Source organism: Oryzias latipes, chromosome 24 (assembly GCF_053564925.1).
Source record: "Oryzias latipes strain Hd-rR chromosome 24, Olatipes_Hd-rR_3.1".
Classification (NCBI taxonomy): Eukaryota; Metazoa; Chordata; class Actinopteri; order Beloniformes; family Adrianichthyidae; genus Oryzias; species Oryzias latipes.
This window is the reverse complement of record NC_136260.1, coordinates 19721594-19747185: the sequence shown is the minus strand read 5'-3', so window position 1 is coordinate 19747185 and position 25592 is coordinate 19721594. Positions and strand designations below refer to the sequence as shown.

Here is a 25592-nt window from a genome sequence, read left to right as displayed (position 1 = left end):
ATTTCATCATTTAGGCCAGAAGCCATCTCACATATAAGTTTTTTGTTTTTTTTGGTGGGGAGGACAGAAGTGGAATAAAAGGTGGGGTCAGTCTTCCTGTTGGGTCCAGTTTAATGTTCTAATTCTTTGAAACGTGGTTTCCTGTGCGAAGGTAAGCAGGCACAGGGCTACCCCCTCTTATCTCTGCAGGGTTGCTATAATTCAATTAAAGCCGTGACACAGAGGTAAAGACAATTGATGCCTCGCATTAGGGAAACAACCTTTTAAGATTAATTAACCGTCACTGGCTGCTCAAACAGCTTCTAAATTATAATCTGCCTGAATTTGCACCATCTATAATCAAACACAAAAGAAAAAGCTCAGAATTTTCTTTTTATCTGTTCCAGGTTATTACTGATTCATGAGTGGTATTAATTAAAGCCTTTCGACTGTAGTACAGTGAGGGAAAAGGGAGGAAGAGGAAGGAAAAACAGTCCTACGTATTGTCTTTTTTTTTGCCCAATTTCTTGTCTAATGTGATTACAATCACATAAATAGACGCACGCTTGTATTTCCATAATAAAGTCATTAGAATTTGTTAAGATGAGCATGTAAAGGTTGTTAGTCCGCCTTTTCGTGCCCTTGTAAACAGCTATGAGTTAAACATTCAGCCGGTCAGGCAGCCAAACGCAAGAAAATCAGCCACAATTGCTTAGTTACTGATGCTAGCAGAGCTGCAACAGAGCAATTAATCACTGCATTCCCACAGGTGACTGTCCAAAATAAAGAACAAGTATGACTGTCATGGATTTCTGTAAACCAGAAATCTATGAGACTTGTGGGTTTTGCTGATTTCTTTATGAGCAAGCAAAGAAATTTTAGCTACGAACAAACAGGAAAAACAATATTTTATATTTGGGAAACTATGTGAAAAGAGAGCTGATTCCAGTCAGCACTGCATCACAAACTGATCTACTGCAACTGCAGGCACATCACATACAAATGAGTATTTAACATCAGAATATACTGACATTAAAGAAGACAGCTTTTCATCCAGATTGAACATGCAGATGGTCACGGGTACCTGGTGCTCATGCAGAGCTTCATCCTGGAGACAGAGATAAAAATCCTGCCGGCTGAGTCTCGCCGGGAATGGAGAAATCCCCCCCTCTATGTGCTATCTGGATTGGCTTGCCCAGCACTCCCTAAGAGCTCAGTGAAATCCCAACACATGCGCACCCCAGCACCACCTCCAACACAGCTGCCACTAAAGCCACAGCGCTCCAGCAAAAGCAGCAGCTGAGCCAAGAGGGAAGACAGGGACTGAGGTAGAAAGAGAGGACGAGTGGGAGGCAGGAGCTTAGAGGAAGAAGAAAGGGATATGTGGGGGCGGGATGATGGAGAGCAGAAAGATATGAGCCGAACAGAGGGAGGGAGAGGGATGGAGGGAGAGGCTTACCTGATAGCGTCTATGCTGTTCATCTCTTCCTCAGGCAGCTAAAGGAAATGACAGCATGTTAGTTGAGAGGAACCATCAAACTGGTCCAGGAGCTGCCAACTAGGACATTGCTCCAGCACAAAACTCATCCCACAGAGTAACAATACATAAACATGCAGCTGGAGCACTCCCCGTTACCTCCCTTTTTTTCACCCACTTTCTGCTTCCCCCTTCTCTTTCTGTCACATCTGCGCTCACAGGAGGGAGGCTCACTTTTCTTACGTGAGTGGAAAACAATCATATCATGACACAAGCGTGAGGGAGGGAGTGACAGAGCGCGAGGGGGTGAGGGTAAAGGAGGGAGAGTGGGAACCTCCACTGCAGATCCTCACACAGGATTTACTGTCAGCAGCTCTGTGTCTCAGATGCAAGAAAAGAAAAAAAGAGGGGACGATGCTGAAGAGGAAGAAGAAGAGGGGAGCAACCAGAGGGAACAGGTGGTTCAATCTGTTGAATCTTAGATCACTCCTGCTTGGAGGATCTTGTTTTATACCATTTTTTCCCTCCTGAATGGGCCACAAAAAGAATCCTTGTTCGGATTTGGCTTGATCTGGTGAAAGTAGGAAATGTGCTAAAACTGTCTGCGTGTGGTAGGTGTTTCCGTCCAGGGTCGCCAATAAAACGAGACAGAACGTTCAAATGCAACAGAAGGTTGAAAGTCTGCAGAGATTCTTTTTTTTTTTTAAACTCACATTTTGCACAAGTACAAGGACTTCTGCAAGGAAACTTTTGGACACACAGATTCACACTATAGTGAGATGAACACCAACAGGCTCACCATCCTGCCTCTCAGCCCCCACAACACCCACCTCTTCTCAAGCAGTTGCTAAGGTGACGGCAAAGGCTGAATTTTAATAAGACAATAAATTAAGGCAACGGGATCTTCTCCCTTTTATTAAATGGGAATAGTGCTTAACTTGATGATCCGTTTGTTTAGGGTTTGGAGGGGGGGGGGAATGCTAATAAACGGAATTGTGCAGGTTTGTCCTGGATGTAATTTTTCAGGGAAGTGAGGGGGATTTTGGCTGAAACCGAATGGATTATCATTTACGAGCCAAGCGAGTGTCATGCTGAGATGACAAATACAAGCAGTTTTAATGCTGTAATTGCTGACGGAGCCTTCAGGACTGCATTTGTGTAACAGCTCACTGCTGCAACACCAATTGCCTCTGAATCAAGCAGTTGTTTCCAACAGTTTTCCTCATTTCACTTCAGCAAGGTTACGTCTCATGCGGAGTAGATGATGGATGTCACTAAATGAATGTGAGTGAGTGGGCGTGTGAGTAAATGGCAGAATTGTTCACTTTAGATTGTTTAGTGTGGAGGAGTTGTTGAAAGGTGGAATGCTAATGAGCGCTCATAAAAGTGAGCGCTCGTGTCGGTCAGAGCTGCAGTATTGTGCAAACTTCCAAAAACTTCATCCCTCTCAGCCTGAGTGACAGCTGGACTGTATGCACATGCGGATCCACGGATTAAAACTAAGGTTTTGCTGCAAGATTTGGAGCATGCAACATTGACTTTCCACTCCCAGATACAGTCCTCGCACAACAAACACCCTAAAGCAGGGGTGTGCAAACATGTAGTGAGGTGGAAATATATGAGGGCCAACCAATCAGACATTATTTAATCTCATATAAAAGCATGACATGCAAATGACAGATTTACAGCGTTTGCCATTCCATTTCTTCACATAGAACAGAAATACACCGAAATACATTTTTACCAAAATTGCTTTAAATATTTTATTTGAAGACCAGAAATAAATTAAAGAAAAGGTCTGTCTGAAAAAATAAAGTTTCATCAGCATTAAATGTGGGTTCACATAAACGTTTACATATAATTAATTATTAAATGCTAATTATAATTTCTAAATTTAAATTATTTTGAGCAGGAAATAACAAATAGTTTTCTTATTTATAAGTACACAAGTCTGGTTTTGATTGGATAAACAAATCTGTTCCTTTTGCTTACAGTCAGTATTTTTAAAATGGGCCAGACATTTTTATAGACGTATGGTGGCTAAGACACACCCTCACATAAAAAGAAAACTTACCGTGCAAACAAAAAGAGAAACTCTGCAAACAAAAAGAAACATTGCTGCAAAAAAAAAAGAATGTTGCAATAAGAAAAGAAACGCTGCTGCAACTTAAAGATAGATGAAACAAAATTTATTTTAGTTGCAGCAATGTTTCTTTTCGTTCAATAAAATACATTTTATTTGCAGCAGTGCTTCTTTTATTTGCAGCAGTGCTTCTTTTTAATGCAATAAAGTTCATAGTGTCTGTGGTTACTGACTTCTTGGTTCTATTTTGTCTGTAGTGTCTGATAACAAAAGAACCAAGACGTCAGTGTTTCTTTCTATTTGCATCAGTGCTTCTATTTTATTTGAAGTAGTGTTTTCTTTATTTTATTTTTGACTTTATTGTTGCCACATGTTTACACCGGCTAAAAACGAAAAATAGCCAATATTCATTTTTAGAAAGTGCTGGTAACTGCATATTATTGATTTTATGACAAGGACCTGTGCCTGGTAGAAATTTGAAAGAGGGCCGGACTTTGGACATGCTTGCTCTAAAGAATGAATGATCCATGTGTTCAAATGCTGAATGCCTTTGTGCCCTGCAAAGCAATCTTGCATCAAATGGCAAGCTGTAAAATCTCTGCAAAAAAGGAAAAAAGCTCGTTTAAATTTCTGAAGGAAAAACAAACATAATTCTCGCCTTTAGTAAGTGTTTTACTGTTTCCCCACCTTAACAGTCCTTTGCTTTCACTGCAATGGGGAACAAACTAGATAATCTCCCATTGAAACCAATGAGAAATCACTTTAACAACTCATATAAGAAACACATTGAAAAGAATATACGAGGTGCGACTGTTGACAACTTAATCTCACAGTAGCTTCACTGTCTGTTCAAACTACAGCAGATTAGCTGTTAATGAAACATAGCGATGCTTGGAAATGACTCTAAAACCCTTTTACACTGGAGTTTTAGCTCCGATGTTGACATTCTTTTGACTATTGGAACTTTTCAACTTGTTTAACCCTTGTTCTATCTTAGATGACCCCACCCTTACATTGACGTGTTCTCCCTACCATGACAAAGGTGGATAAAGGTGGAAAGATTTCATGTAATCCATGGACACCAGTGAGGTTCACAAATCATTGAAGAAAAAAGGTTCAGCGCACTGTCTAGTGGGTCTAGATGACCCAACTCCCAATGTTAAAGTGCCTAGGATACCACAAGGGTTAAGCAATTAGTGTTATTCCAACTGATTCTGAAGCGGAGAAAAGCAGGTTCGTGCCGTAATGCAACACTTTATTCATGCACTTTATTCATGTGTGCAAAACCGATATGCAAAGCCGCTTATCTCCACATCAGAATCAGCTGATTCACATTGATTTTCTAAGTGGTCAAGGAGTTACAGTACGTCAAAAGTGTGTGATATTCAGTTGTCACCGGGCGACATCTCCAGTTTTAAGGGGTTAAGAAGTGGATCTTATGTGAAAAGATCACTTCTGTTTAAATGCATCTTCAAAGTCAAATAGAAAGTAATATGAAATAAATCTAAATTTGTCCACAATACAGTTTTCTGTGATGATAAAGTTTGGCACAAAGGCAAAAAGTTATATTTACTAAGCCGAAAGTATTTTTATTTCTGTTTTGGACCATTTTACTCTGAAGTGTCGGGTCTGACTTTCACTTTATGGTCACTTGGTGAAACGCACCTGACCAAAGTTGTTTTCACTTTCAAATGTGCTTCAGTCCGGAAGTCAAAGGGTTTCACTTTGCTTTCTGTCATTGAATTTTAATTTTTTATTTTATTTTTTATTTGGCATTGATTCTTTGAGCAGTTAAAAACAGGGTTTAAAAACCTTTGTGTCATTTAAATGATTAAATATAGAAACTAAACATGCATTTGAGGTAAAAATGCATGTTAAAAGTTAAAAGGTTCTAGTGTATGGAAAACACATTTTAACCAATCAAACAGACAGATACTTTCAAAAGGATTAAGCAGCCAAAATACAGGGTTGGTGCCAAAAATTTGATTAAAATATGTTTTAATTCATCAGCTATTATGACTTTATTTTGACATGTTGGATTAGTAGAGTGTTTCCGTTGGGTCAGCTCCATAGCAGTTTTGAATCAGATCACATTGCTGCCTGTGTTACATAAAATACAATAAATTTAAATGTCAATAAAATAAAATTACTTCTATTTTTTCATGCATTTCAAGCATAATTTAATGTCAAAGATTCTCTTCAGCTACATTTTTACACAGAATTAATGTTTAAAGTTGAACTAAGAGGTAAAAAAGAAATTATCCAAAGTGAAACAGTTTCTTCTCCTGGAAGTATTAGTTTATAGGCCTCCTCTGATTAAACAACTTTCACCACTCACCATATTGATGCCCCTGGGCAGAGAGGCAGATCTGTGAGGGGCTCTTGGTATGTCGCAACAAAAATCAGGAGAGGGAATTTTCCTCTTAAATCCTTGACTGAACTGTAAAGGAGGTGGAATCACACTGGTCTCATCTATCTCCAACTGTTCCTGTTTTATCTTCACATCCTGTGGGCCAGCATCCCAACTCACAGCATCAATATCTGTCTCCAGGTATTTCTTCTGCTGCCAGTCAGTGGCGTTTTTTGCTTCAGGAACCTCCAGTTCAGACAGGAGATTCTGCTGCAGGGCCATTGAGTCATGCAGCCTCCAGCTCTCCACTTCTTCTTCAAGCTGATCTGAGTTTGTGATGAAGACGCCGGAAGGAGATTGCAGCTTTCCGAATGCTTGCAGGGAATTGGGGTCCAACACATTAGAAGTTACTTCGTCCAGGAATTGGGAAAACTTCAGTTTGGCTTTGAACCTTTCCTCCAGCAACTCTTTTACACTTTTACTGCCCATACGAGTTTGTTTAGAGGCCCTCCCCTGATGCAGTTTGTTCTGATAGTTGCCCCCGCCCTGCTCTGCCTGTGGATAAGCTTCGCCGTGAGGATCATTGTAAGCACATGGCACAAGTTTCCCCCACCCACTCTTCTCTTCCAGTTGAGTTTGAAAAGCCTCCTGGCTCTGCCTTTTGATAGAACTGTGCAGGAGGCATGTAACCCCTGAGTTCCAGCTGTACAGGCTGCCAGTGCCTTCACTGCTGCTCCTGCTGCCCCCAGGGCTGCTGCTGGGAGCGCTAGCACTGGACGCCTGACTAGAAGACGACTGGTTGTAAAGTGGGCCCATCAGCTCCTCCAGCCACATATGCTCAACATTGAACGTCGAGCTACGAGAAGACTTGACGGATGACCACCGTGCTGTGCATCTCCTGGAGAGGATGCAGGCTGGGCTGCCAGTTTCCTCCATCGGCTCGACTGGAGCACGCCAGGATGTGCCCTCTCTCTAATAGCTGCTGCTGACCAGTGGTGAATGGTTCGGTGGATAGCTGAGAATTTGCACAGTTTTTACCCCAATCCACTTTCACTATTGGGCAAGCATGACCTAAAAATGGTCCAATACATTTCAATCTGGGCTGCACAGATGGCCTCTTCCCTGCCAGGACAACCCTCTGCTATGTTAGGCAAGAGCATCCATGTTCTGGGGCCAAAAAGAAAGTGAAAACAACAGTGAATCTGTTGTTAATCTACAAAAAAGAATTCCAGGTTTTGGATTAGATTAACAGGAGAAATCTATGAGTGCAAAATTGACTGCATTTAAATTGAGACCTGAGTAGCTTGTGTAATTTTTTTCAGGTCACTGGTTCCAGACAAACATTGATCCAACAGTAATGACAGCAGGGAGACACACACGCACATCAACACACAACATGATGGACAGACTTATGTCATAAATAATGACTCATGCTAGTGATCAACTAGATTGCCATACTTGTGGCAATACTTGTGACCGAATGTTTAAAATAAATCGCTCCTCACTGGTTTGGACAAAATGATTTGTTTAAAATTGTGCAGTTGCACCGCTTGAACCAATCCATAATACTCTCACGTCTGTGCATTAAGTGCGAAGCTGGATCTAGAAGGCACTTATCGTAGCTTAGCATAAAGGCTTGTGCCTGCGGGGGAACAGCTCCTCTGGATCTTTTAAAAGCTCAAAAATGTATACATATACACTTCCACAGAGGCTCAGCCCCTGTACATGTTTTTGGTAACTTTAAATTGGAACCTTGTAATGTTTGAAAGATGTACACTGGATATTACTAATTTACAAAAAATGCACATTTTTCTGAAGAGCCAGAGACTGGATCGCAGTAATACTCCACTTCAAGCACGACTTCGTTTTAATTCTAAAACAACCTAATGATGACAAAGCCAAGGAGGTGCAGTTAAATGTTGATTGTTTTTCTCTACATCATATATAGAATGCTTTCTAAAAACAGGTTCTCCAAAAAAAAACTCAAATAAAAATGGTCTAAAAGGGGGAAAAAAACTGAAAAACACACTTGTTTTTCTATATCACTTAGATCACATGTTTATGTAATAGATTCACTGTGTTAAAAATTCCGTCGTTATTTAGATGAACGCATTATGATAATGATGTCTTTACTAATATCGTGCCAACATAACTTTATAAAGAGCTCCAGTTGATATATTGTTGCTTTTTTTAGAAGATTTATTTCTTTTGAGGTCAGGAAGGGCTACAAGACTTTGTGGTCTCACACATCCAGCCTACAAACAACAATCTATGATTGGCCAAACGTGACCTTCAAACCCTGTTGAAGATCCACTGGCTGCTTCCCAAAAAAAGTCTGTTCTTCTCTATTTTGTGTTTCTCTGAACAAAATCTCAACCAGTTTTTGCCTTATTAGGTCATTTTCATAGTCTGTTTTTGCTTACATTTGTTATTTTTTGATTTTCTGTAAATCGTCCTTAATTTGTCTGCAATAAGATGTTTTAATAATTTTAAATCTTGTAATTAAAATGTACAATATAGCTTGTTGCTGTTTGCATTTCTGTGAAATTACAATTTCTCTAAGGCCAATTGTTTTTTTTTCTTCAGTTGTCAAAAATGCATTCAAAGAAGCATCTTGATAACATTTTTTTTACTGTAACTGTGCAAAAAAAATCTTGATTTGTTCACAGAGAAATGCATTTGAAATGTCTTTTTTTAATTATTGATTAATTTCTGTTGGATAAGGGCACAATAGATGAATTAATCAGATATTTTGTTTGTAATATTCTCATTCAGATTGTATCCTGACTTTGTCTAGTACAGGGGTCGGCAGCCCAAAATGTTGAAAGAGCCAAATTGGACGAAAAATGGAAATCAAACCCCCGTCAGTTCCATGCATTGATCTCCTGCTACGCAACAGAGTCCGATTGCTGTCCAGGGGTGAGGTTTTGCGTCACTTTGTCGTCTGTTTAGAACACATGAAAACATTGCTAAAAAGCAAAGACCTGAACTACCCGCAACTGGAAGATGCTGAGTGGCTCGAAAAGCTGCACTTTTTGGTGGATATGACTGACAGGCCACCTAAACGAGCTGAATGAAAGTCTCCAGGAGCGGCAAATGCCCGAAGCTGTTTTGTCATTCGAGTGCAGGCTGACTGTCATGGGCCACGCACGTTCCATTTTATTGTTTTTTTGTTCGAATCCTCAAAATAAAAATGACATCAAAAATCGGATTTATTTATTACATTTCTTTAATTTTATCAAAGCAATGAAACATAATTCATTGATATTGTAATGAAGCTAAACTTGCACAACAGAGCAGTCACGTGACCCGTCGTTCTCCGCAGAATATCATTAATGCTTATTATGTATTTGTAGCAACTTAGTCATTATTATAGTAGGCTAATATAGCTAATATAGATACATATTGCATGTGTTGCCTTATTTTGCGGCTCCAGAAATATTTGTTTTTTTGTTTTTTTCGTCCAATTTGGCTCTTTCAACATTTTGGGTTGCCAACCCCTGACTTAGACCAATCACTGCTTGGTGATGTCGTCTGGATCCAAGATGGCAAAAAATGTCTAAAGGAATTTCACTGGAGCCGTAAGTCAGTCTATGGGTGATGTCCCACTCAGTCAGTCCAGTTCTCTTATACAGTCAACGTGTCACACATGTGAAGTGCACAAATGACATGAGTACGGACACAAATGCCTACTGATGAAACCTTTAGTTTTCTACGCTGCCGTTGACTACAGAATTCCTGCCTTCTCCAGCTCTAATTTTAACATTTCTTTTTGAATTTGTTTAGCTTGGACAGGGATGCATGCTACTTCTGTTCACAGCTGTCACAGTGGCAGTAATGTTCATCAATATTCAGGGCGTTACATAACTGCATCAGTAAAACTGCTGTCAGTCTGTGCCTAGGAGGAGAGTAAGAGATCAAGATTGGCAACTGTGTCAGAGCAGCTAGCTAGTCCATCAATTCTTTCAAGGTGATATTCAAAATATCTGAGCAACTTATGCTAACTTAAAAGGAGTTTTTTTTCAAGTTCAGTATTCAACACTTCAACTTTTGGAATTATTCACTGGGATATTTGAGGATGAAACAGTCAAGCGAGGTTTTGGCTGGTTGTATTTAAACTCCTTTCTTCTTTGCAGGAGACAGACTTGGATTAGATTGGGACAAAATACTGTGCAGTGCATCATGTCATGCAAGAGCCAAACTGTTCAGCTCTCCAGGGGCATCATTAGCAGCACATCCATTATGTGGCGTTTAAGCCTCAGTTGGGTGGCCGGCTGTGTGCATGCACCATCCTCACATTGGGCCCCACATCATGCTACACCCCATCCAACTAACCCCCCCTGTCTGGCATCATGGAGGAGTGCCAAGTCTTGCCACACCTCTGCATTATTTTCTCTCCATTCAATCTTCCTTTTGGTTAGCCTTTGTGTTACTATTATTATTATTTTTAGCACATTTGGACTTTTCCGGCAAGCTCAGACCTATTCTATGATGAATGCCTTTAATAATCTCTTTTCAATCTCAGGGGGAGGATGGGGGGGAGCCAATTTGGAAGTATCACCCTGACGGGAGAGACTGTCAGTTCATAGCTGCCCAGAGGTAATGGTGCTGAAATGGATTCTTGCTACAAGAGCAGAGGTGGAGATAATTGGTGATGCTTGCTTGGTGGTTGCACTGTGTTTTCCATCGCTGCCTGGCTGCTCTGCGCCTCTGCAGGAGCCGTGTTCTGCATCCTGTGCAAAGTCTGTGCAAAGTCTGCAGAGCACACTGAATGCCACAGCCGATAAGCCTCGGCCGTCAACTAGTTCACTGATCAGCTGTCACTATCTAACTGGTGTTCCTTTCCTTCTCCATCTGCCTTCCCATCTACATGATAAAACTGACTCTAATTGCACCAAAAAAGGACAGATATTGATCTGTGGAATTAGGGTTAGAAAAAAAAAAATCACTAAAAAGCACCAAACAAAACTTACAGTAATTAGCAATCAGCCAGATCAGCCTCTGTTTTTGCTTACATTTTGTTTTACTGATTGATTAATTCAGACTTTTACCATCTCAATGCCTCTTTGTCACAAACTGTGTCTTGTATCAGATGAACTTGTCAATACAGGCCAACAGGTGTAGTCATAAAGGGCCAAGATAAGAGCAATACTGTGTCAGTGTGTTGTCTGTAATTGACTGCATGCAGAGACGCATGTCAATGCCCCAGGAAATTACTTTTAAAGACCCACTCCAATCATCTTTTTAGCTATTATAAAAGCATTTTAGTTATGATTTTGCCCATCCGTTTACACCCTCTCCAGCTATCTTACAGCCCCCACACTCCCAACATACAAAAAAATGGCAAGCAACATTGGAGCTATCCAGCAATACTGTTTGGCACCAGAACAGATGAGGAAATTATAGACGTTCATGGATTTAGTTTTCTGCAAGTAAAGCATCAGAATGGAGCGGAGCAGGGACCTTGTGACCCACTGTTTGCTCTTTTTCAAACTCCATTTTGTCGTCTGCTTCTGATTTGAATAAAGAAATACTCAGAAATGCAATTTTGAGCTTAATTGTCTTAATACATGTCCTTTATCATCAAAAAATGCTACAAGAATCCGGTAAAAAACACAATTTCCTCAACTGAAAGGGTTCCGAAATAAATTAGTGTATTATAAAGGTGTTCTGATTGGATTTTTTGGGATCACTGCAGATAAGCCAGTAAAAGATGCATGAAAACAAACAAGCTTATAATTCCAAAAGGACAAAGTGCATAAAAGAGGGAGAGAAGCATAGATTTCTTACATAGTTACAGTACATAAGTGTGCAGCTATATGGTTTTTCTATAAGACCCTCTTCTGTGAAGGGGGACCAGCTGACCTCAATACATACCATTATCATACCACAGTGTTCAGTCAACAGAGCCTGTCACTTCACTTTGCACGCTTCAACCAGTTATTCACACAACAAATGGTGGCTGCGGCATCGTGCAGCAGATTCATTGACTTGTTACCAAGACCATCCTAACCGTGAAGACGGATGCCACACAAATAGGTTTTAAACTTTTCCCTTCTATTTTTATCCATGCTTCTTTTTGCTCAAACATTTTGAAGGAAAAAAATTGGTGTTACAGTTACAACTTCTGCAAAAAATATATATATAAAAAAGTGGGATGGTAAATAATGTTAGGATTTAGTCGCAATACGGGGAGGAATTTGGACTTGTGATACGTGGGAGTTCTTGTAAAGTGTGGGGGTCAAGACTATTGTCAGGTGTGGTAAACATTTTTTTTAGCTGTTAGAATGGCAGTTCTTCACTTAATGGATTATGGATGGATCTAAGAGAGATGCCACTGTATTGACCTGCAAGTCTGAGGTCGGCATCAGCAAAACTGGATCATCTTTTTGTCGAAACGCCTGAAGTGAGGAAGTGTGGGCATGAATCCTAATTTAGTCACTTTGTTTGGGTATTCATGCACACGGGTGGGACTGTCTCAATCTGTGAATATTTGGGTTAGGAAGAGCCAGACAGCAAATTAAGGAGTTGGAAAAATAGCCACTTTTTCTGAGGTTTGCAGAGAGAAAATTAAGTTTGGGATTTTGGGATAAAGTTTATACCAAACATTTGTAAGAATTAGTGCCGTTTAATTTAGTTTTCCTGGTTTTTGCAGTTTAAATGTAGTCAATTTTACTTGATTTGTTGATTAGATTATACATCATTTAACTTGCTGTTAAAGGCTGATATTTACATCAGTGATGTGAGATGAAATTCATTCCCAGAAGTCCATCCATCCATCTTCAGAATCCGCTGAATCCCTTTCAGGGTCACGGTTTCGCATGTAGGACGTTGCTCACCCCTAAACGCTCACACCTAGGGGCAGTTTAGAGTCACCAGTTAACCTATAAAATATGATTTTAGACTGTGGGAGGAAGCTGGAGAGCACAGAGAGAAGATGAAAACTTCACACAGAAAGAACCCAGCCGGGATTGGAACCAGCACCTTCTCACTGTAAACCAAGAGCGTTTACCATCTTCCCGCAATAGTCAAATGTACGAATCTGAAAGCTAAAAGAAGCACATTTTGCACCTTTCAATTGGCAGCATCCACAATTACTATCCATGTTTTATCACTCCTCCTTCATCCTCCCACACAAACCCACACTGTTTAGTCTAAAAAGAACATTTTACAGCAACAAGAGCCACCGAATGGAGCACATTTTTATTTATCGCATAGTTTTCCCAACATTTTAAACTCATTCTAAGCAAAAGTATAGTTGGTGTGGAAAAAAAAAAGAGGGTGGAACCTTTTTCAAGTTTCACTGGAATTAAACTGAATATGTTCCTCAACGACAATGGAGCTTTTAACTTTTTTTTTTAAATTTTATTTTAGTTTTCTATTCCTTATTTGTTAGGTTATGTGTAAAACGTTTCTGAACTTTCCTCTAATTATAGATCAAATCTTATCCCGTGTAAAAAAATAAAAATTAAAAAAAGGCTAACTTTCTAAAGGTCCTCCTTTGATTAGTTTGAAAAGTCTCAGTTTGGATGAGGTTATTTCTGTTCTATTCCCCCTGGAATATTCAGATTTAACGTATTGGTGACAAACAGCTTATGTCTGTGTTAAAAGTGACATCTACCTGTTTACTCATAAGCGCCCCCCTATGGTGATGGAAGATCTCTGCATGTGTTTTCAACAATCAAAGCAAGGGCCACAAATGTCAATAACACATCAAACATGTTATAGAAATTCATCAAGATGTGTGATAAATCTGTCTGCATTCTGAAAATAATAAATTGGTGATATGCTGTGAAAAAGGAATCTCACCTGTTTTTTAGATCGCCGTCCTCCCTCAAGGATTCTCGCCATTTAAAAAAATCTGTTTTTTGAAACTTATTCCAAAGTATTTCAACTTAATATATTTTGATGTTTTTATGTTTCTCCAAAAAGAGTTTCTGAAAGTAAAATTATGTCTCGTTTCGATCTTTGAAAGGGTAAATACTTGGGTTGAGATTCAGTATCAGGGTTGCTTTTTTAAGGCAAAGCTTCTAATGAAATAGAGACCCACTTTGGCACCAGTTAGGGTCCTTAATTTATTCAAAAATAAGGGTTTTAATAAAACTTAACTGCAAAAGAAAACATTTATTAGGAAAACAAACCAAAATCATTAAAGATACTTCACTTCTATCAGTAAATAACTATTTATAAATACAGTAGGTATTGAGTCAGTATGGATTATGAGTAAGTTGAATAACATATATCTGTTGCAAGTTTTATTAGGAAAATAAAAGCATACAATAAAGTACCCCTTAATAAAGTAAAGGATACATAACTAAGCATTATTTAACTAATAAATAATGTGTTAACAGACACTTTCATGTATTGCTTTGCATTAGTGTGTATTTTTTAGTGCTTTAGTTTGCAGTTAACTAAAATTCACCCTTAGTGCATAACGCAACATTAAGTGAGGTTGAATAACAACCAAACGTAACCTATTTATTGCATAAATCACTAGTAAAACCTTATAAGTATTACCTAACCGTTACTTTACCTTAGTTAATATTTATTAATCATATGTTTAATTCATAATTTACTTGCGTATATAGAATTTGTGGATATTATTTCTATAGAAAAGTATGCAGGGCGATGTATAAACTTGTGTATAAATGGTACATCCTCTTAATTTTATCGCAAGCTCAAAATTAATCATAAAACAAATTTCCAAAACATTTCCAGTTTGGTAAAACACCAACACAGCTTTCCATGTGAATTCTAAACCACGAAGACCTATTCAGAGCAAATTGCTTGTCAAGAAGATAAATGCAGCAGAGAGTGATGGTGTTCTTATTTCTCCCCCCTCAAACTTTTCTCGTAGCATCAACACACACCCACACACAAGCACAGAGGATGCCAATTATAGTAACAGTGTGATGAGGTTTCTCATACTGAGTCCCAAGCTACCTTTGCCTCTAATCCTTTGTTATTAATTATATCTTCAACAAGCCTACACAGTTCTTGTGCTGTCAGCAGAGGGTATCCATGGCAACAGCTAGTTGGTCCCACTTCGCAAGGATGCACGAGCTCTGCTGCCAACATAGGCGATGCAAAGATGCACAAATGACAAAGAGGAACTTCCCAACAGAAACAATGACAGTCAAAAAGCAAATGGACCCAAATTATATCTACAATTTTTTTGACAAATACATATATATGAATATATTAAACTTATACATGTGACATTTTTTAACCACCTATAGTCTTTACCATTAATAAGTTGCCATACCATTTTTTCCCAGCCAAAACATTTTGTCTGTGGTTCAGATTAGCATGCAGTGACACTGATCTAGTCAGAGTCTACCACCATTGATCAGATTTTATTTTCGCTCAGCTACACCTCACACTGCATTTGGACGTGGGTGGAAAAAAAGCTACAATCTTAATTTCAATCGAGACACAGCCTACCAGGGGTGGAGTGGGGTTGGTGTTGTTGGCACGATCCTCAGATTTTCAATCAGGGACTACAAGATAGCTCATTAACTTCCATTTAGACCTAATGTTCAGTTTGAACAAAGTCATTTGTGCTTTCTTGCTCTCACTACACCAAAAAAAAGGTCGGGAAAGAAGCTCAATTACTGCGAGTGAGAAGAACATTTTTAACATGTCCATTTGTGGGGAAAATTTCCCTTCTGCTTATCCGGTATACCTTACGCAATATTAGGAAAATGGAAGCACGGCAAAGTTAAACATATGAAAAAATAGTTAAACATTGCAACAAGTGAAACCTGGAGGTACTTGAAAATGACTAAAAACACACAAACCGTGAGATAAATACATCTACAATGCATTAGGTAATGCAGGGAAAGAGATGAAAGACAATGGAGAAAGGCAAATGGATCCGAATTTTTCAAGCAAGTTCCCTTCAGAAAAGAATAGAATAGAATATTTACATTTTGTCCCTAAGGCCTCTCTTTGTTGGCAACAGAATGACTACTAAGTTAAATTCAGCAAAACTTCCTATAAACTAAGATTTCGGCCAAAAGTACCATTAGATGAGTTAAGGCCATGTCACACAGCCACTTTGTACATCTAGATCCACGTGTAAAATTGCGGCTTTTCGTGACACACGTGCGATATCTTCATTGGTGTTTCTTGCGTTAGTCATTTGTCGATGTGCGCAGATGTCCGTCGAGGTTCAGCCGATGAGTCTTTAAGAGAATTTGGTTTGGAGTTGTTCAAAATTTTTGGATGAGTATAAAGCAGCTAACGCAAAATTTTACATCGTTTGTATGCAATTATTACGTAAATCTTACGGTAATTGTGCGTGATTTTTTGCGAGATGCAAATTTGTTGCTTTCAACGACCGTTCCACGCATGTACCACTTATGTATGATTTTATATCACGTATACGCCACACATATCACGTTCAAATTACATAACGCACAAATCAATAATGAATTTTAGCTTTTAAGTTTATTTACGTGTTCCTTGCGTGGTTTATTTGTTCTTCTTCTGTGGTTTTAACATGGTTCATCTGTGACACATCTGTAAAAATGTCATTCAAGACCACAACGTTTCTTACTTTTTTCACGTACGACCAATTTTCATCCGTCCAATATGTGCAAAAATGTACGTGTGACATGGCCTAAAGATCAAGGTAAAAGTGTAAAACATCTAGAACACAGATAAAAAAGTGGATTCCTGTGATATTAGTCAAATTCTTCAATGAGTTTGTCATCGTTTATGAGTTAACATGAAGAGTCGATGTGAAAGACATTCTAACACAGAGTTTATCACCATTTTTTTTACCTTTAATGGGAAGTAAACTGGAAAAACATCTCATGTTCTTTTGCAGATGACTCACTGAGTTGTTGTCCCACATAAATGGTCCAGATATTTTTGGAATCAGTGGAGTCTTACATGCTGGTCCATGCTGCTGGCTTCAGGTTACAGTGCTTATGGAAGCACTAAAGCTGTTTTCTCTGTGTGTTTACACAGTGGAATAATTGCTTATGGGATTTCATTATCCTTTTGTACGGCAGGGAATGTTAATTTTATCCTAAAGCTGAGTTTCTTTGACTTTTTGCCCTTTGAAACTTACAAACAGAAAACTAATACTACATACATACATAATATAGTTTTCCACACAATGCTTTGAAAACAAATTTAACAAAAAGAAATCAACATGATAACACTGATGAATTTCAGAAAAAAAACATTTAAAACAAAAGATTTATTAATTGTTACCAGTCATTTTTCCCATTTGACCAGCAACCTTAAGAAATGTTTTATTTTAGTTTAATTGCCATCTTTTGGGTGCTGTACTTAAGACATCGTACATTACAAATACAAATAGTATAAAAAATTATAAAAATGGTTTTGCTAGTAATTACTCAATACCAGATAAAAAAAGTGGCAGCAAAACATTGTTGAAAGTGTTACATGTCTAAATACTATACATAAAATGATTAAGTCTTATTCTGATGCAAAAATAAGCTCTTTTATATAAAATTAAATCAAAAATTAACTTAAATCTGAAAAAATACTGTTGTAAACAATAACCTGTTTCACTTATGTTCACACAAATAATTATAGTCCACATCATTCCCCATTTAGAAGAAATATTTTAAATTTTGAAATTATTTCCTGTAACACCAGAAATATAGGATTCTTGTTAAAACACCAATAAATAAGTAAAACAAAGTTTTAAATCTTCTTTTTAGTTTCAGTCGAGTCCTCTGTGGCTTTTTGTTCTCCTTTTCATGTTTTTTTGTGCTTTGAGGAGGAGCAGGGTGATCAGCAGCCATCACCCAATGCCGATTAAGTACAGCTACATTGCGCCATCTAGTGCTCAAATGCTGGAATTGCAGTTCTGGAAAATTAACACATCTTGAAGTAAAAAAAATAAAAAAAACTATCGATGCAAAAACCAGTCAGAAACTTTAACTCTACAGTCTGCACGAGTCCATTCATGTCTTATAACACTTTTGAAATATTTCTTGAAAAAAGACATTTTATCTCAGTGGACATCCCGGTAAAATTAAGGTGAAATATTTTCTATTCAATTAGTGATATGTGTTCTTTTCCTCCACTTGAGAATATTTTTGTAGAAGAGTTGGTTATAGTTCTTTGGTTTTGTGGGAATTTGTTTTTTTTTTTTTAGAATTCTCTGACTTGAGACACAAAGTGACTCATTTTGGGGTCAGTTTTACAGTCAGGCAAAAAATGAAATCTGTAAGCTTTGTTACCTTTGGAACACTGACGATGCAGTCTGACTGTTTAACCCTTGTGCTATCTTAGATGACCCCACCCTTGCATTGACGTGTTCTCCCTACCATGACAAAGGTGGATAAAGGTGGAAAGATTTCATGTAATCCATGGACACCAGTGAAGATCACAAATCATTGAAGAAAAAAGGTTCAGAGCACTGTCTAGTGGGTCTAGATGACCCAACTCTCAATGGTAAAGTGCCTAGGATAGCACAAGGGTTAAGCGAGTGGACAGGTGCCTTTTATGCAGGTAATCAGCTCAAACAGGTGACGTAAATACAGGTACAGGTTAGCAGCTAAATCAGTATTTAGCTGCTAAATACTGATTGGAGCAAACGCCAATCAGCCAGCTGAGGTTAAACAATTTACGACCAGTTCACAGCCTTATGACCCAGCGCATCCTGAAATGTTTTTTTTAGTGACAAGAAATCCCATCACGTTGACTAGAAGAAATCAGACCCATTGACCAGAATTTTAGACACCTTAATGCTTTTTTAGGGTTTCATGGATCTGCAGACACCCTGTGACACACAAACCCTGTTTTGTCCCTCTGTTTGTGGCTGCACGACAACATTTTGAAATAAAATCACACACACAATAAATAGTGCAATTAGACTGTTCAATGGCGCTGGGAGGGGGCATGAGGAGGAGTCACTAAAGGGGCATCTACTTTTTACCACTTTTTATGCTTTTACTTTTATTTTGTTTTTATTGCTCTTATATTTTTACTCCTTTTATTCTGTTTTTAGTGAGTGCGATTATTTTATGATTTTATGACTATTTATTACTCAACTACTTTAAATTTCTATTGAATGTTTGTGTATTTGAGTAGCATCGGATGGATATGCAAGTTCCCTCGGGATTAATAAAGTACTCTATCTATCTATCTATCTATCTATCTATCTATCTATCTATCTATCTAATAATAATCAGACAAAATAAATGAAATGTAAATAGACAAGAAAACATAAAATGACATCAAGGATCTTCATTATTTTTTTTAATAAAACGTGAAAACGGTCACAATTTTCCATCAAATTGAGCACATTTTTAACCTTAAAGCACAAAACAATGACTTTCCAGTACAAAAAACCAAAGTAAACTGGAGTTACACCACATTTCTTTTTTTTAAACTTTTTGATAAACTTCCTGTTGATACCTCTGAGTTTGTAGAGTGTGCAAGAGTTGCAATGTGTTATTACAACACTACAATCAATTCAAAAGACAGAGATACAAGAATTGAACCAAACTGAGCAAATTCTACAACCTTTCCTGCAGACCTTTGCATGATCCCTGCAACGTTGACATAGTTTCTACATAAAAGCTTGATAAAAAGTGTAAACCCTCCCCTAGAATATAAAAGGTTTAAAGTTGTTTGTGTTGTTTAACAGCAAAAACAAGGCAGCAGTGTTCCTCAGAGGCCAAAGCACTTCTTTACTAACTAAATTTCCTTATAAAATATATAAGTTCCATTAAAAGTGCAGGGATGTTAGCATTTACAATAAAGCTAAAAATAGTATATAAATTCGGTGTATTCTCCTATTTATTTTAGGCTTTTAAACAAAGCCAAAGGGTTAGATAAATATAAAGTGTCTCAGAAATATAAATCTTATAATGCTTATTTTTTTTAAATACCTATAAAGATGGTTCTTTTCTAAGTTCCCTTTTTTTATTAAATTATTTCCTTTTAGAATTTCTAATGATATAGTTTTAGGGAGGGAGGATTAGTTTTTCTTGGACAAATTTTGAAGCAAACCTCTTTCAGTGCAGGCGATACTGTAGTGCCTTTTCATCCGGAAACCGCTTCGGGTCACTTCTTCTCTGCCGGCTCCTCGATGAGTTTCCCCCTGTTGTATTTCTGCCCGATTCCGTAGGGAACGTGCGCAGAAATGGTTCCCAGTTCTTTGGCGCCCTCAATGTGGAACATCTGGTCATCGAAGAAGATGTGAGGCTTGATCTTCTGCAGCAGGGGCCCTTTAGGAGCCCCCGCCAGAAAGAGGGCTTCGTCGATCTCCAGGCCCCAGCTGCGGAGGGTCTTCAGGACGCGAGCCCCAGAGCTGGCAGCGCTGCGAGCCGTCACCAGGAAGGTCCGGATGGGACAGTTCATACGCTCGTTTTTGGCGTAAAACTTTCTCTGGAGTTTTCCGAGGGCCTCCAGGAAACACTTCAATGGACCCTGCAGGAGTCAGAGAATCAATGGAATGAAAGACCCACTCCGATCATCATTTGATATTTTAATTATGATCATGCCGTTTTTAGACGAAAATAAGAAAAACGCGTCTTTTTTTTTTTTTTAAGAACAGAGCGGTAGAAATTCACCTCTGATTTGTGGCAGGACTGTTGGCGCAGAGTAAGCCCGCCCCCACATCCCGTCAGCTATCTTTTATCCCCTCAGACCCTCTACCTAACATTACCAGTTACATTTCCTCCATCGTCAGAAAATAACATATTTAAAACATTCTCTCTTTCAACATCCTTGAAAGACAGAAAACAGCCTCAATAAACCGGTGTTATGTAAAAACCAGCTAAGCAAGCTCCTACCAGCTGTGTGACACGCTTGTATCGACAAGTTAAAGTGGCAATAAAAATAGAACTATTCAGTAATATTTAAGAAGTTCCTCAAAATGTGTTTCCTTTCATTTAGTTGGATGTAAAGAATTACAATACCTGAGCCAGAGGCTTGTTCTCAAACTTCTTCTCGTGCTCAAAGAACGTGTCGAGGCCATGTTGCTTCACGATAATCTCTGACTCATCAGAGAAAAGCACGGCGTCGCCATCAAACGCCACTCTCAGCTGCGTGTCGCTCAGCTCGGTCTCCGATTGCCTCATGAACATCGTCGCCGCTGCAATTTCTGGAGGGAAAGGGGGGGTGGATTGAAACATGTTTTGTAGTTTGAATGTCTCCCCCACGCAGTCCTGCTGCAGGTTTACCTTCTTCAATGGCATCTGTGACCTTCTCTGAATCTTTGGAGAGATAAAGGTTGGTCATGTAGGCCTTCAGATACCCAATGGGACTCTGACCTCCTGTCATGCAGAATCTCTCAATGGTCAAACCTGGTAGAACAAAACAACATTAGAACTTCCTGATTTCTGGGCAAAATGATGTTTGTCATTAGGTTACTATAGGAAGAAATGAGGCGTTAACGCTCAGCCGCGTTCGCCACATTTGATTGAGGATGCAGCGTACCGTAATGATTAATACTGTTTATGAGACGCACTCCCACTTGGGCATGGTTGTTAGTCATTAAAACAATGTCAAACAGCTCCTCGCTGTCTGGGTAGAGCTGCCTCAGCCGGCTGTTGACATTCATCAGCGCCTGGGAGAGAAGAGACGCCAAAGCCAGGACGTTGAGACACGGCGACAACAGTTACAAACCAACAATGACACCACATGTGAGAAGGAACTACAGACAAAAGCACGCAAAAACAACACAATGACAGGTATGAAGCCCATTAAGACTTCTATTGTTGTAATATTGGACTTTATAAATAAAATGGAATTTAATTGAACAATGCCATTCGGTTGGGTAATTTGGAAATTTCATATCTAAAAAAAGTATTTTTTGTCTAACTTGTGGGGATTTGAAATATTAACAGAAAAATAAGCAGCGACTCTTGGATACATGTAAAAAAAGGTTATAAGCCGGGTTCAACCCACTTTGCAAAATTGGGCTTGGAGTGGTCTTAAAATATCCTGGATTAAAATTTTGATTCATCAATTAAGAATTTAAAAAGCAAATCTTACTAATTTTCAGCACATTTGGATTTTATTTATTTTATTTTTTATTTTCTTAGATATAACTGGTGTTTTTGTTCGTGTAACTAGTGTTTTTTAATAATAAAAAAAAACGTTAGTTGTAATCCCTTTTCGTAAATTTTATGTAAACAAATATTTGGAAGGAACATGGAAGGACTCGTGTTTATATTTTTTATTACTTATTGATGAAAATGTAGACATTTTACCACTTTTTGTTGTCTATTCCAAATAATTATAATAATAATAAATAATCCAAGCGCATGCAACCTTAAAGGGAAGCCTACGATGTTAACGACTTTAACCTTTTTAACCAGAACTATGCCAAAAAGCAGAAGTGACGTGTCATGTTTTGTGTCTTAACGCTTTTCTAAAATAAAAACCTTCTTCCAGCAGAGAAGACATTTTAAATGTTACAACAGGAAACTCAAAGGTGGAGCAAACCATCAGGTCTACAGAAAGGATTATCGGTTCTGACCTTCCCTCCATCCACGATCTGGACCGGTCCAGAATTAAGAAGCGTAAAATCTCCACAGAAGCTGTTAAGACTCCTCCCTTTCGTTTCAGAGCCCTGAACGGCAAACCACATGCCACAAAGACAGCTTCTCCCCCTTGAGCTGTCGCTCTGATGAACTCTGAACAGTCAAAGCATGCAACACTTAAATAAAAATGTCCTTTTACATTTTTTCTGCTGTTCAGATGTTGCAATCATCTTTAGTTATCCAATCTTTGTTTTTTACAGCAGTTCATGCTTTGTGTCGCCTTTGCATAAGTAACCCGGGTCAAATTCCTTGAATCAGCACTCATCCTCGGCTAATAAAGCCGACTCAGGCTCTGAACAGTCTCTTAAAATAAAAATATTAAAAACAGCACAGGAAATATATCAAGTATATGTAGTTCATGTTGTCAAAACTATGAAAAACATTGTGTTTAAGGCTATTTTTAGTGATGCATGAAAGATTGTGGTTCATTATATTGTGAAAAACTCACAGCAATAAGAAAAGACAGTTGTGTTGGAGCCAGATAATTTATTCATTCATCTTCTAAACCTGTTTTGTCCTTTTATTGTAAAATAATTTATTATTAAACACCCACTCCATTGAAAATTGTGTTTTTTAACATGTTCTTGTGGCGTTTTTAACATGATGGAGGACAAATATTAAGAAAATTAAGCTTGAAATTGTATTTCTGACTATTTCTTCACTCAAATCCTTGTGAATCAAGAGCAGATGAAAAAATGCAGTTGGAAAAAGTTTGTATTTGTGACTAAGAAAATACGCTGGGCAGGTCATAAACTCCTTGCTCTGCTCCATTCCGATGCATCCACTTGGAGACGACTAGATCCGTGTCCGAGCTGGCCTCTGGCTTAAAATGGTTCTGCTGGTTATCACCATTATTGCTCCCCGTAATGTCAGGTTGGGGTTGCGAGGGGCTGTAAGCTAGCAGGACAGCGTGTAAACAGATGGATGTCGGGAAGTAGGGGTGGGCTAACTACGCACCAACAGCCCCACCCACTCTAGAAAACGAAAGAGTTTTTTTTTTTTTTACTTTAGCTAGAAACGGCATTATCATAATTATAAAAAAGATCCAAAGATTATCGGAGTAGATTATTTCTGAACAGTTTGCATGAATTCGCCCGTGTTTTTTTTTTTACAGTGAAAGCTGGACACATTACATGTAAACATGTCTTGCAATAAAGCTGAAGTGGCTGGAGCTTTTTTTTAACTTAAGTTTAAAAAAAGACTAATTTGGCATTTTATTTAACTGTATTTATCTGATTTACTTTCATGAACTTTTGATGATTTTCTGACTGTACTTGTGTGGCAGGTCTGAGATTGTATCCACAGAACTATTTGTTCTAGGCCTCCTCCTCCTCCTCCTCCATCAGCTCCTGAACCACACCTTGCCCCCTCCCTTGACAGCACGGGCGTACCTTCACGAAGGGAAAAGCAGGTCCTGGACTCAGAGGCTCGTCTTCGTGCTCCACCTGAAAGGCCACATACTTCTCCACTCCTTCTTCCTCATAGATCTTCCTCTCTGCCACCATGTTGAAAAGGGTGCGAGAGGACACCGCGATGGTGACGGCGAACTGGGGCTTGGGCTGCGAGAAAGAGGAAGAGGAGGAGGAAGGGTTTAAATTTTAAATGGGTTCTCCAGCCACATTTTGACAGAACTTCATGTACTTACAGGTCTGGGAACTTTCGTCTTCAGGCTGTCGAAGAAAGCTTTGGCCGCAGCCCAGTCCTGCTCCTCGCTGCTGTCTGCAGCCGCGGCGCGTCCTTCGGGTTTGATTTCGCTCATTTTTACTAACTTTCCGGGTGTCCGAACCCTCCACAGAAAAACACTTCAAGCGGCTCGGAAAGCCTGCAACAGCTGAAAAGGAGTTGGGTACTGCCGGGGGCGCGTCTTGAAGCTGTGACGTAGACGGATGGGGAACCAATGGGAACCTCCTTCTTATCAGCTGTTAGGTTTCCATATTTTCCTCCACCAGGGGTCTATGTGGCCCCTTTATCACTCTATTGTAGCTTCAAGTAATAATTCTGACGCTTTGAATGAATATAATTATTAAAGTTTTGCCTTTTACGTTTAAACTTTTGAACATAGGTAAAATAAAATTACTGTTTTTGGTACCACTGTTGTTATAACACAAAAATCAAGAGGTCTTGTGTGCTTCTCCACTCCACATATATTCTAACATGTCACATTATTGAATACAATTCTAGTAAAAGGTTTAATCTACTGTACAATTGTCTCTAGTTGCTGTTTAGATAACGTATAAAATGCATCTACATATATAGTTTTTGATGGATTCCATACCAATGTTGTCTTGTTTATATTCAATAGTGAAATGAGAAAGGATAGAAAATGCCTTACTTGCCTTAACTGAATCTGCTTCACCAGGAGTGAATTTTATTTCTAATGGAACTTTTATGTAAAGACTTCAAGTAAATGAAAAATTACACCCCAAAAAAATTTGACATTATAAGAACTCAAATATTTTTAAATAATTCATTAACTGCCACAAAATCATTTAAAAAGTGTATTTTTCAACACAATAAAGTGAGGCTTTTTGGCTCTCACTGGGTTTTGGTCAGATTGACTCTGGTCCATATGGCTATTTTAGCATCAAAGGTTGCTAATACTTATCCTATGCTGTAATTATTCTGCGTTTATTTACTAATTTATCTTTTGTTAATGTTCAAAATTTTGTGTGAAGAGGCAAACCTTGCACGTGTTGATGTCATTATACACAAAACAAAAGTGTTTAAAAAAGAATTTTCACAGAGAGAATGTTAAGATGCAAAAATGCAAAGAAAATAAAATTAAAAAGTGACCAAGTATTAAAGCACAAACCAACCCCATAACATACCACAAGAGTTGGAGCACAAATATATAGATATTTAAAAAAATAGACGAGCATCAGAATGGAGCGGAACGGGGAGATTGGCTTAAACCATTGGAGGTTCTACGTCACACCCACAAGCGTTTTCCAACTGCATTTTTTTGTCTGTTCCTGATTCCCAATGATTTGAATACTCAGAAATCCAGTTTATGGCCTTCATCGTAGGAAAAATGGATGTTAAAAACGTCAAAACACAATTGTCATCAGAGTGTGTCTTTAAAAAAAAACTGTAAAACATAATAATTCATCGTTTAATATTAAGCAATCCAATCACCAAATGTGTTTCCAACCCAGCTTA

At 38.5% G+C, this 25592-nt stretch overlaps 2 protein-coding genes across 6 annotated transcripts in view; both read right to left on the bottom strand.

Annotated features, from left to right (window-relative positions):
- si:dkey-174m14.3 (brain-enriched guanylate kinase-associated protein) overlaps positions 1 to 6840 on the bottom strand; it is a 28864-nt gene extending 22024 nt beyond the window's left edge. The window contains exons 1-2 of one of the 5 annotated variants that reach the window (XM_020714461.1): positions 5878 to 6840; positions 1439 to 1476 (exon numbers count right to left, since the gene is read on the bottom strand). In XM_020714461.1, coding sequence (XP_020570120.1) covers positions 1439 to 1476; positions 5878 to 6825 — 986 coding nt within the window. In that variant the 5' untranslated portion in view covers positions 6826 to 6840. Of the gene's footprint in view, positions 1 to 1010; positions 1365 to 1438; positions 1670 to 5877 lie in introns of those variants that run through there. The other 4 variants (XM_011491536.4, XM_011491535.3, XM_011491537.3 and 1 more) reach the window with 4 other exon arrangements.
- A 12282-nt stretch (positions 6841 to 19122) lies between these two features.
- On the bottom strand, positions 19123 to 24324 carry nt5c1bb (5'-nucleotidase, cytosolic IB b). Its single transcript, XM_004083420.5, has 6 exons — positions 24079 to 24324; positions 23825 to 23992; positions 21325 to 21454; positions 21069 to 21191; positions 20805 to 20989; positions 19123 to 20313 (listed from the first exon to the last, which is right to left on the bottom strand). The coding sequence occupies exons 1-6, from the start codon at positions 24190 to 24192 to the stop codon at positions 19948 to 19950; spliced, it is 1086 nt and encodes a 361-aa protein (XP_004083468.1). The 5' UTR covers positions 24193 to 24324; the 3' UTR covers positions 19123 to 19947.
- Between the last annotated feature and the right edge of the window lie 1268 nt (positions 24325 to 25592).